Source organism: Bombus impatiens, unplaced genomic scaffold, assembly GCF_000188095.3.
Source record: "Bombus impatiens unplaced genomic scaffold, BIMP_2.2 scf_0319, whole genome shotgun sequence".
In the NCBI taxonomy this organism is placed as follows: domain Eukaryota; kingdom Metazoa; phylum Arthropoda; class Insecta; order Hymenoptera; family Apidae; genus Bombus; species Bombus impatiens.
The window spans coordinates 481,894-493,565 of NT_176738.1; the positions used below are offsets into that span (position 1 = coordinate 481,894).

At 38.6% G+C, this 11,672-nt stretch overlaps 1 protein-coding gene across 1 annotated transcript in view; it reads right to left on the reverse strand.

Annotated features, from left to right (window-relative positions):
* Window positions 1-10,787, reverse strand: part of LOC100744689 — a 94,882-nt gene extending 84,095 nt beyond the window's left edge. The window contains exons 1-3 of the mRNA XM_033320541.1: window positions 10,674-10,787; window positions 8,805-8,976; window positions 5,529-5,733 (exon numbers count right to left, since the gene is read on the reverse strand). Coding sequence (XP_033176432.1) covers window positions 5,529-5,733; window positions 8,805-8,976; window positions 10,674-10,787 — 491 coding nt within the window. The remainder of the gene's footprint in view (window positions 1-5,528; window positions 5,734-8,804; window positions 8,977-10,673) is intronic.
* Between the last annotated feature and the right edge of the window lie 885 nt (window positions 10,788-11,672).

The following is an 11,672-nucleotide window of genomic DNA, read 5'->3' on the forward strand; positions in this document are numbered from 1 at the left end:
GTTTGAATCAGTTCCAAGGAAAAAGCACAATGAAATTGTCTTCATGGTAAGAATCGATCAAGAAGAAAGGGAATCAAAACTACATTCTTGCGACCTTTTTACTTCGCTTCTTTCTTCGCTACAAGAATACGTAGGGTACCTGTCGCAGATTAACAACAAGTTAATCATCTGGAACGCGCGATCAGAGCAAAAGCTGAAAACAAGAGCGTAAGAAAGAAATGTAGACAAAAGACGGGGACATCGTAGCCGGAAGACGTTGGATTTTTACGCGACTTTTGCGCGTTTTACGCTTCATGAAACAGCTCTTTCAGTATTTCAACGTAGCGTACACTGTGAATCAAGGAGACTCGTCCGTGTAATTCGCAATATGTCTATCGAACGACGTTCCATACACGTCCATTCGAGACGTGGTAGAAAAACGTACTTTTACTTCTGAAAAATGTCGTGTTTTTTATCTTCGTACTAGTACGCGTCGTTAACCAATCGTAAAAGGAGCAGAACTAGGGGCGTTTCCGTGTTTTTAAACGAGAAATCTGAATTACACGTCCTCGATCTCCCGTTGAGATTTATCAAGATATAATTCGTCACAGTAAGCGGGGAAGAAACTAGACAAACATGATGTCCCTATCTGTAGGAAAACACGCATAACATCGCGAAGAATTGGAGCTCGTGCTAAACGAGCATACACCACTTATCGATATTTATCGCGCGCATCGTAAAAGCAGCGACTACATTCCACAGATGGCACCTTCTTCCGTGTCGGACGAGTTTTACGCTGAAAAATTCCGGCCTTTACGTCGAATTCAAGTCCATACGTGTTTCTCGTCTTATTTCTGCACACTCATAAAACCAAGAAGATTATACGCTCCGTAGAAGACGCGTGTGTTTTTGCCACCTCGAAAATGACATTGTGTCGATTGATACCCTCGTTTCTTCGCAGTTGTAAATCTGTTCGATTTACGACCGATCGGGGGCTGCAATCGAAATACGGGCTCGGTGGGTCGCAAGGAATTTTTACGGGAGCCAATTAGCCAGTTAGTAGTACTGATCGACCGGAAGAACCGACCCCATTATAATTTCTGATCGTGGCTCAATCTGCAAGATCTCAGAGTGAGCTTCCGGGATTACGATCCCGCGTTGGTTGACAGGGACGTCATAGAAAGATATGGCGCTCGAGATAGGAGGTGGATACGAGCTGCAGAACTAGCTGTAAATTAACCGCACACCACGGACCCGATGTATTCGTCGCTTCGTGTTCTTCTTCCTCCGGCAAGTCCGTATCTGTGCGCATGTTACGTTAGACGGGTATAGCTCGTGTATCGAGCTGCGTATACCACGGAAGGACTGGAGAGTATCCTGTCACGATTTCAGATACCTCGTACGCAACCATCTAGCCGATCGTGCGCAGCATTTTTCTCGTGAGATTTGTATCGTTGCATGAATTCAAGGTTCCCGTGGCTCTGTGTTACCTCCAAGTATTTGAGTGTTTAGTAAAGGACAGAAGATTTTTAGAATTTGTACATATGGAATTTCCGAAAATTAGAGAAACTACATTTTCTGTTATCTAGGGATGGTTTCTGTTTCATATCTTGTTCTTTCGTATCTATATTTTGCTATTATCTTAATCAGAATTGTTCGACAATTTTCGATGAATTGCATTGTGTTCTTTTATGAGCAGTTTTGGGTGAAAGTTAATTAAATCATTGGTTTCTAAACGGTCTCTGACGTGTAAAAGGTTTGTATTGGATTTATTAATTTTATTGAAACTGTAGAAAAATCATTTGGCATATCCAGTTTGAAACCCTAGCAAGTAAAAGTCTGAATCCTTATCCTCTCTGTCATCAGGACACCAACTTTCTCTTTCGTTTCAATATTACGTATACTTTTCAATCAATCTACCTCAAACATCTCTAACAACTTTATCCATTTCTTCCTCTCTACAGTTTTATCCACATCCGCGCAATTATATCAAAGTTAATGCTTAACACATTACTTCAAAATAACTTCTTCTTCGCTTTAACCCTATTTTCTTCGTTCTAAATTTACTAATACATATTACAGTTTCCAAGCTTCTATATGAATGATCTAAATTAACCGATATTCAAGGCTGTAATTACTCGATACTTAGCGTGTTTGTATTTCACTTGGTTTCTCGCGGAACGTGTAACGCAACTTTCAGATGCTAATGATTCAATTTCTCAACGCGTATCACACGATCGTATATACACAGGCGCGCGTCAGTTTTAATTACTAATCTCCTATCGCGCACGTTCCACCTTTATCGATATAATTTAGGCGTACGCATGCATAAATTACCATTAGATCAGATAGATCTTTTCCCTCGATCTTTCCTTATCTCTGGCACATTCAAACCAAACGCTCGATTTCTTCGCAACGCTGTGGTTAATGTCCCGTTTGATCGCTCGACGAACCGACCGACGACGATCGATCAAGAGATCAAGGCCAACGCTACGATCCGCGAGATCGATCGTTTTTCCATTGGCTCGGACAACCATCGTTTCCGTGATCCACTTATTACGCCACCTTCCGTGCGCGTTCACCGGTAATAATTACCTAATTATTATCCACTCAATAAGAAATGTTTCTTACCTACAATCGTAAACTTACGTACGTTACACGACAACGTCGTCTACGCTATGATTAGTACGGTCATGGAAATAATTTTTTACAACCCCGAACGAGGTGCATGATTGATTAAAAGGAGATACTATTTTTTAGTGTAACTAATAATCGAAACGTTTTGTTGATATAATGTTCTGATTTTCTCTAGTCATTCATCAATGACCATATGAAAGAAAGATTTGTACTATGTCATTCGCGGAAATGTACAAGAAAATGTTTGTTACTGACATAATCGTTCTTTACGAATCATTTATTTTGCAACTAAAGTGACTCGAATGAAAGTAACGTGTCTCACCTATGCATTTGTGGGAAATTTACAGATACAAAAATGTATAGATTGCAAATAATGTTAGAAATGTATAATATCAAGTATTCGTTGCAATGGTATAGTATTCAGTGAAATAAACATTTTTCTAGCAAAATGTAAAATTGCATAAACACCCACGGTTTAATTATAATATTTAGGGCAATTTTATTACTTTACTTACTAGAAAAATATGAGTCTGCGTAAAGATCCACGGCTTAGTCATACACGTACCAACAGTGTTTTTCACTCAATGAGAAATTCATATTTTTAATCTGTTAAATCGTCAGTTAGAAGACAAATAGGAAAAGATGATTTCCATCGTAGATCAGTCAACGAAAGTAAGGACGATGTTGGTATCTGAAAATACCAATTATTATTTACTTCGGCGCGAAACGATCGCAAGTTGTTGGAAGATCGAGAGGCAAGGGAAACGGATAATAGATAAACGAGATATGCGGCGTTTCACGGTCGATAATTCCGCCTCTAATCGATTATGTTATTTTTCATCGTTCCTCCCCTTCTGTTCGGTTGCCTCGTGATCGAACAGTTCTCATATCGGCTGAGAAGATCGCGGCGAAAACGCTGGACGAACGATTATTCCTTATTTCCCGTAAATGAGCGGGCAATCAGCACTTTAATGCGATACCAAGGAATAATCCGCCGATCCCATCGACTCGCCGCGTGGTTATTAATCCATCGTTTAATTGTTTCCTTTTCTAAACCGTTCTTTCGTATGAATTAACATTTTTTCACGTTTTGTTTGCCATTTAAATTAAGATTAATCGTGTTTCGTAGCAACTGTCCGAAATATTCATCTGTTCTATTCGAACATGCGAATAAATCTACGTATATATTGAAATTTACTTTTAACACAAACGAAACAGCTTTCTTAAGTAAAAAGATTGTAATATTAGGTCCAAAGGATTATCAATTACAAGATAAAGAATCAACTTGCCATCTTCGACTAACTTGTTAAAAACTTGTATAATAAGTATAGGAAATACTAAACTCGAAAAGTACTATTTCCATGTACCTGGACATAAAATATGTAGCAATTAGTTAATCAAACATAGCATTCGAAATTAATCAATAAAAAAGATGTGTGTTCGACACGAGGTTGAGTCCTTCGTAACGATAAAGTATAGAAAAATAAAAATGAAACATAATCTTCCTGTCATTTATTCTATTAAATTGTTGTACTCTGATTTATTTTCATAATGACGAAAAAGAATATTTTAGAAATCTGTGAACATTACTTGAAGGAAGAAACAATGAAGCTGCACGATAAATAATAAACATTTGTCGAAAGAATAAAATACTGATTTATAAAATACATACGTTGTCCTTAAGTTCTGAACTTTCCAAACAGCTTTCTTACGCTTCAAATTCTTGAAACGAAGGCACAGCTTACATTTTCTTGTAAACAAGCGATGATAGATAATCGTATTCTAGAAAGGACATTTACCTTGCGAAAGGAAAGTTGCACCACCACGTGCACCACCAAGCGCGACGATCATCAATCTCGACGTTTAAAAAAACATTCAACCAATACGCATAATTTCTCGCGAGAAAGGTGCCGTTTTCGGAAAGAACGACAGACTCCGTGACGAGGGTCCAGAGGAAATGAGAGAAAAAGACGAAAAGAGGGATTCGATGCACAGAGTTGGCGGTGTGCACTGTTGATCGCGCCTGCTCGTTGTCAAGCGTCCCCTTAAGCAACTAGAGCGAAGTAATAAAAATAATCACTTACAATCTAAACTTCCAGTCCATCCTCGTGGCAGCCATGACGCGCTGCTCGGTTCCACGGACCTGCAAGACCTTCGTTCGCCCTCGTCGCTGAGGAACCAGTCCCTGGAAACTCACTGGAACAGGGTCTCTCACGAATCACCAGTTGCACTGTCTTCCCTCTCGTCGAAATCGAAAGCGCTCGCTAACGTAATATCACGCGTGTCTGTGCACGTGTATACGCGTGTATATTAACGAACTATGTCTGTCGTTGGCCGCGTAGAACCCGTTCACCACCGGTTTCCGTTTAGCCGCGCCACGAACGGTCCGTTTCCACTGTCTGGTTGCGGCAGACGATCCACTTCCACTGTAACGGAAGGAGAAGAACACCCGACGTCGAACAAAACGTATCGTAACAATACGACTCTACCGATCGTATCGATCTATCGTCGATTGCAACGTATCGGATTTTTATTTCAATAATATTTCTTTTCTTCTTCGTCGAGATTTACAAAAATTTCCTCCTTTCTGTTACGTTCTCTGTGTTTGCAATTGGTGCACGAAACGAAGGATCGCTGAGTCTCGATATACGGTTGTGTTCTTTCTACCGAAAGTCAAAATAGAGGCGCGCGTCAGTAGAACCGATCAAGAGTAGAAGGATAAAGAGAAGAGAACGGGCTTCCTACGCGCAATCCACGAAAATGGAGCAACGTGCGTTCTGTGCCACTGTTCTCCGTTCTCCGTAACACTCTGCCAGGATATCCGCGCGTGGCTGCTCGTCTTCCACGGCTGCGAAAGGTGGGAAGATGAGGAGGAGGAGGACGAAGAGTAGTAGAAATAGAAGAGGTTATGCCGAGGTGGAGGCGGTGGTGGTGGTGCTGGTGACGGCGGTGGAGGTAGAAGAGATGGTGGAAGTGGTGACGACGGTGGTGGACGAATGATTGTGACGGTGGTGGAGATGGTGGTGGAGGTGGTGGTGGTGGTGGTGGTGGTGGTGAATGGTGATAGTGGAGTGGTGGAGGTGGGTACTCGTGAGAGGATCCTCGCCGTGTGGAGTACTAAGTAATAATGACATGGTCTAGGAGATGCCAGTCAGTTTTGTAATAACGTCCGTAAAAAGTGAATTTCCAACGAAGGTGGGGAAACGTAGCTGGGTCCAATCCGAGATAGCATGGGTTCGGCAGTTGGCCAATCGGAGCGCGACATTCCGGACCCCCAGGCTCCTTCGTCCTCGTCTTTTTCACAAGTTTTTTCGTTCCTCTCGCGAACCATCTTCTTCACAGAGTCGTAGGTGTTTTTGAAGTTGCGCTAGTATGCTACTTGAAACGGACCGCCCGAGAGAAACGCTTTGGGTGTCGAGAGCGGATGAACAGAATCGAGCATTTCGAATCGAAACGTTTCGTTCGAACAGACTCTAGGAAGTTGCCGATTCGTACGAAATATTTTCCTGCGATGGTTTGTCTTTTTACGAAGATTTTAGATTCGAGAGAACGAACAAAGTTGCAAATATCAGAAAAATCGTTAATTGCGAAAGAAGCGTGATTTGTCAAAACGAACGTGGTTCAAGTATTCGGGAAGCGAAATCGCACGTGTCGATCTGCGATTGTACAGGTTGTTGTCATTATGGAGCATTACGCCATCGCCAGGTACTCGGTACATTTAACTGTGAACGGTATGGTGTATAATATGTCAATATGATGGTACCATCGTTAGAAAATGATCAACGCAAGAACAAATCGGTCCACGAGGATGATCTTTGGTAACGAGAAAAAATGATTTGCCTCGTATCATGTAGATGCTACAGGCACCGATAGCTATCTCTTTATTGCATAACAATAACTTATTTTTTTTTGTTATTTTTGCTTTTCATTAATCCTATTTCGTTTATCACGTCGATGTGTTTCGTGCTTCTCTTCGTATTAACGTTCGAAATTTTGAAATCCAAACTAGTGATATGCTTCGTAGATTGCACTTATTAAAGATATCCAAATTTTTAATTTAATTTACGATCAGTTTCCTAATAAATACAGAATAGCAATTTATAAAATGATTCTATCGAAAACTATAACATACGAGCCATTTGGAATTGCTTTTCGTAGCATGATTCAAGACTGATAGTACTTTTTTATTAATCCAATACTTGGTTAAAAAGTTATAAATACATACAGCTAAACATACAGTTAACTGTTAAATAGAAATTTAAAAGTTAAATACAAATAAATACAAAAGTTACAATACATAGCTAGAAATACATTGTGCGAACGGAACACTCTACATAATTCTTATAATTAACGAACAAGAAATTAGTAATATCGCCAACGCAAAGCTTAAGTAACACATCAACCTCCGAACAAACGACAAAACGGCAGATTTTTCTGGTCGTTGTGAAGAATAATAAAAAGGGTCATTGTTCGGCAGGAACTACTGTCGCTTTGAGCAGCGTTTCCGCGAAGATTCCGTTTCGCACTCGTGTAACGGCACCGGGCGCATCCTCGCCAGGGAAATCGTCGAACTGTTGGAAAGAGAAAGAGACCGGTACGCCACCAGAAAGAATTCCGTAATAGAGAAGAAGTCCCTTATTTCCGGGAAAGAAATCTTTATTTTTCAACTGAATTTCCCATGACTCGTTAATTGCCTGCGCTCGCGTTCCGTTGGACCTATGGCGTGACGTCATTAGTTTTCGCTCCACCAAGAAATCCACGAATAATTGATACCGATACGATAATCCCGTGATTATCGTCTTAGTTTTCCATCAGCCTGAGAATGCCAGCTTCAACATCGTATTTCAATTAGACGAGCGAAATAAGCGGTTAAAGAAGAGAAATAATTTACGATAAAGATGCATCCTCACTGAAGCAACAATTTTGTACATTTTGTAGTCTATCGTTTGTTGTATGTTTCAAGCAATACTCAACAAGTATCAACCTGTAGAAACATTTTGTCATTTCGGTTTCAAAGTGACAATTTGTTTCAAGCAAACAAGCAAGCAACTGTGAAACAGTCTACGAACTGTGAACATTGAAAGATCGTTTGAGTTTCTCAGAAGCCAAACTAATTAACTGTACTTTGCTCAGAAACATAATTGCTATACAATGTCTTAAAAATTGTATCATATTCACTTCCATGAACTTATTTATCGAAAGAGAAGCGTACAGATAATTGTAAATTCGAATGTGAATTTTAAAGAATGACGTTTTCCTATTTTTTAACGTATACAGGCCTCTGAACTACTCATCTGTTTCCATCTTAAAGTATCGCCGCGTGTTCCCTATTTTCCGCCAAAATCTGCCTCCAAACGGAAACAAATAATTTTTGTTACTATCAACACACATTAACTAATAACCATCAATTTTTTCAAAAACCATAATACATCAACAAAAAGTTCCTCGTTGTTGCCCCCGTGAGGATGCTGCTTAAGGAACCTTCGTTGGAAGAGTTTCGTGCTCGATCCTGTTCCTCGTCTCGATCAGTGACGTGAAAGGAAATCGTTCGTTTACGAGCACCAAAGGTTAATTGATACGATGCTACTACTAAATAATAATTAGGCTAAGAGTACTACCGATGAGCCAACAGGGAATTGATAAATGGACCGAGTTAGGTTTGGTACACATGGCGATGCATCGCCTGGAACATGCGAACAGGCTACCGTTCGCAGAGAACGTTTCCGCGAACCGTCTGTTTTCACGTAACGGGATCGGTATCTGCGGAAATTGACGAAATTGTCGACGATACCGGTTACATCGGGGAGAACGTTGCATAAGATGGTTCCGCGTGTCGGAGGGCACCAACGGTTTTCGTTTTCACTCAGGTTTATGGCTTCGTGCAGTTCTCTCGGTTCTTTTGGATTTTCCCAATGTTAGAAATATCTTCCATATTCCCTGAGTTGAGTATTAGCGATGCATTCCTTCAGAGTCCCTGCGGCTCCTGAAGTATTTAGATAGAACATCATAGAAATTTTAACCGATAGGAAACCACCACTATACTCTGCATCCTCCCCTAGAGACTGCGAGATGTTCATGAAGATTTCCTCCATGAAAAACAAGAAATGTTAAGAAAAGTTGAGAAATTATTGACAAAGGATTCTATCATGAATTATGAAGTTCTAAGACTTTAAAGTTTGCTAACATACAGATGTTTATATTAATTTTTATAGTTTCAGTCAGTTTCTTCAAATCGAAAGTTTTGTCACTTGTACTACCTTTTTCTTTTGCAGACTTTTTATTTATTAACATCACTGACTTGATCTTGAGAATGGTAATGTGAAGAACTTTATCGTTATAGTTCTGTCTGAATGTCATCTGCTGAAATATTGACGCGCACAATCGAGAATTTTACTTATTCTTATTTCAGAAATCCTTTGTGTTGTTATCAGTTCATCGTCTCGTAACAGCGCGGCATGCTTTACCTATTACGCGTTTTGTAACGTAAACGACGTAACGGTGAACTTCTCTGCAGGTCCCTGTGAACGAAATACGTATCTTAATTATCTTCTTTTGATAAATTTAACGAGCTTCTTGCGCGAGATCCATCTCCGCGGATTTTTATCTAATTTGCTTATCAAACAACGAACAGGTCGCGTTGGCCTATTTCTCACTATACACTAGGTGCTCTTATTCTTCTTCCACGTACCAAACAAAATGATTTAACGGTATTAACACCCGGTCACGAGTCTCTCTTTTTTATACGATACTCTTCAAATCTTTATGATTCTCTAACAAAATGTCCGACTAATCATTCTTAAATATATCTGTCAAGCCGTTTTTGAGCGATTGTCATTTTCATTTTCTATACACGTTATGGAATTTGATAAATTTTGTAGCTTTTTCTGAGGTAAATAAATACAGAACTGTAAGATAGTACAGACAGGGTGTGGCAAGTGTGGCACAATCGGATTCCACACTCCGTGTGGAAGAATAAGTTGAGCGACTGAATAGAATTCTTTTGACTCAAGCCTCGCTTTAGAGAGTTGCAAATTTGTCAAATGTAAACTTGGCTATTTCTATACTGGGTATAAGTGAACCAACAGAATGTCATTTTATATGGAAAGCAGGTCGAAAAAGTGAACAAACAGTCAAAGTCAAATCAAATTTTCGTTTACGAGGAAAATGAATTAAAAAATGCATGCACGAGACTAATTCCTTAAAACATTAAATCTACAAATAAAAACATTTTAAAACATTTTAATCTACAAATTTGAGTTACTTGTGCGATTATATTCCACTATATATAAAATAATCTCTGGCTAATTATCATCGAAATTAGCCGAGTTCACGTATATTTAACACTAGAACTACAGATAGTTAACACGAAGAAACTATTTCTACCAAAAAAGCAGTCAAAGTGGCTGGTCTTTAAAAAATACGTAATAATAGAATATTTTTATATTTATTGATTTATTACTTTCTTACAGAAGCAATTCCATGTTATGTAGTACATTTTTCGTATTATTAATCCATCTGCGACCATGATCCCTAAACGAGGGTTGACACATTTATAAAATTGTAGAATCAGTTATTTTAACTGCAGTGGTATTTCTAGTAATTTTCCTGATAACTGATATCATCGTATCGAATGATACGCGGTAAAAATTTGAAAAACGTGTGGGAAGCCGTACAAAACGAGGAAACTGGTTAATTGGGGTTCGATAAACTGATTGCAGGACCCTTTTACGCTTTGACAAGTACCACTCATTTTGCCTGGTATTGGTATAAGTAGCCTTGATACAAAATTATTTTCAGTTTGAATACATAAAAAAGAAAATAAAATTCATTGTATTATTATACGCGAAAGTCGTTACATCATTGCGGAAAAAATATAACACGAAGTAGGAATTTTAAAATAAAATTGTAAAACCAATCAATTTGACTGGTGTGTAAGTTCTAGTGTTAACAAGTTTCAAATTAGATTTGTCAAAAGCGGAGACTTAAACGAAACAAATTGATTCTAAATCTCCTACCCAATATAAAATACGTAACTCAATTTCGAAAAAAAGATTGACCTGCATTAATAGCGTCTGTAACTCTCTCAAGTTCTCTGTCCATATGTTGCGTTTTTGAATAGGTAAACTCGTGTTTAATTTGAACATCGCGTTTTTATTCACGGAGGAGGCCATGTTTTACGGGAAATCTCATTGACAATGACACTGCAGCAAACCAAACAATTGAAACCCGACCTAGGGCACAAAGCCGCAGAAATGACTAAATACCGACTCATTAAACGTAATTGTTTGTGTACCAGCGAAGTGAATACGAGTCCCCTTCTGGCGGCACGCTTGATGCGTCGCTCTTGCGTGCGTGTAATCTTTAAACGAGACTTACGTATGTTACGCGTACGCTGATCAATCTGATTTTTCTGTTCTTTTTTCCTAAGCAACATCAACTTTGTTATTTATAAAAGATTCGAGATATAATTAACTAATAAAGCATTTTACGAGCTTTGTTTATAACTCAGACTGACATTTTATGCCCACACCAAGTAAACAATAAATATATTTTTTCTATTTTAGTGCATTATATTTTCTTTGCAAAAGCATCAAAAAATGAGTGTTTCTATTGTTAATAATTGCAAATAAAATTTGTTCTGCTGTTGAAAAAAGGTTCGGTCTTGAAGCAGTTAAAATTGCATGATGCGAGAATGATACAAGTTTCGAAAAAAAGTAATTAAAAATATCGTATCAGATAATTATCTTAAAAAATTAAGTATTTTTCTCATTAACATGAGTAAGATCGATAAATATTACAACAATACATAGTACGAAAAGCTTTCTGTACAGTTCAAACCTAACTTCTTCCTCAAGACGTTCTAATTTGTGTCACAGAACATCCAGAAGACGTATTCAAAAAATATTTTATAGGATATTACCAAAATTTCTTTAAAACATGCATAAGATGTCTGTGTACTGTTTGTAATGTCCGGGACGGTTTGATGGATTGGTAAAATTACTGCAACCTTTCGGATTACCTGAATGGTAATCTGTTCTTGAACCACGTACATAACA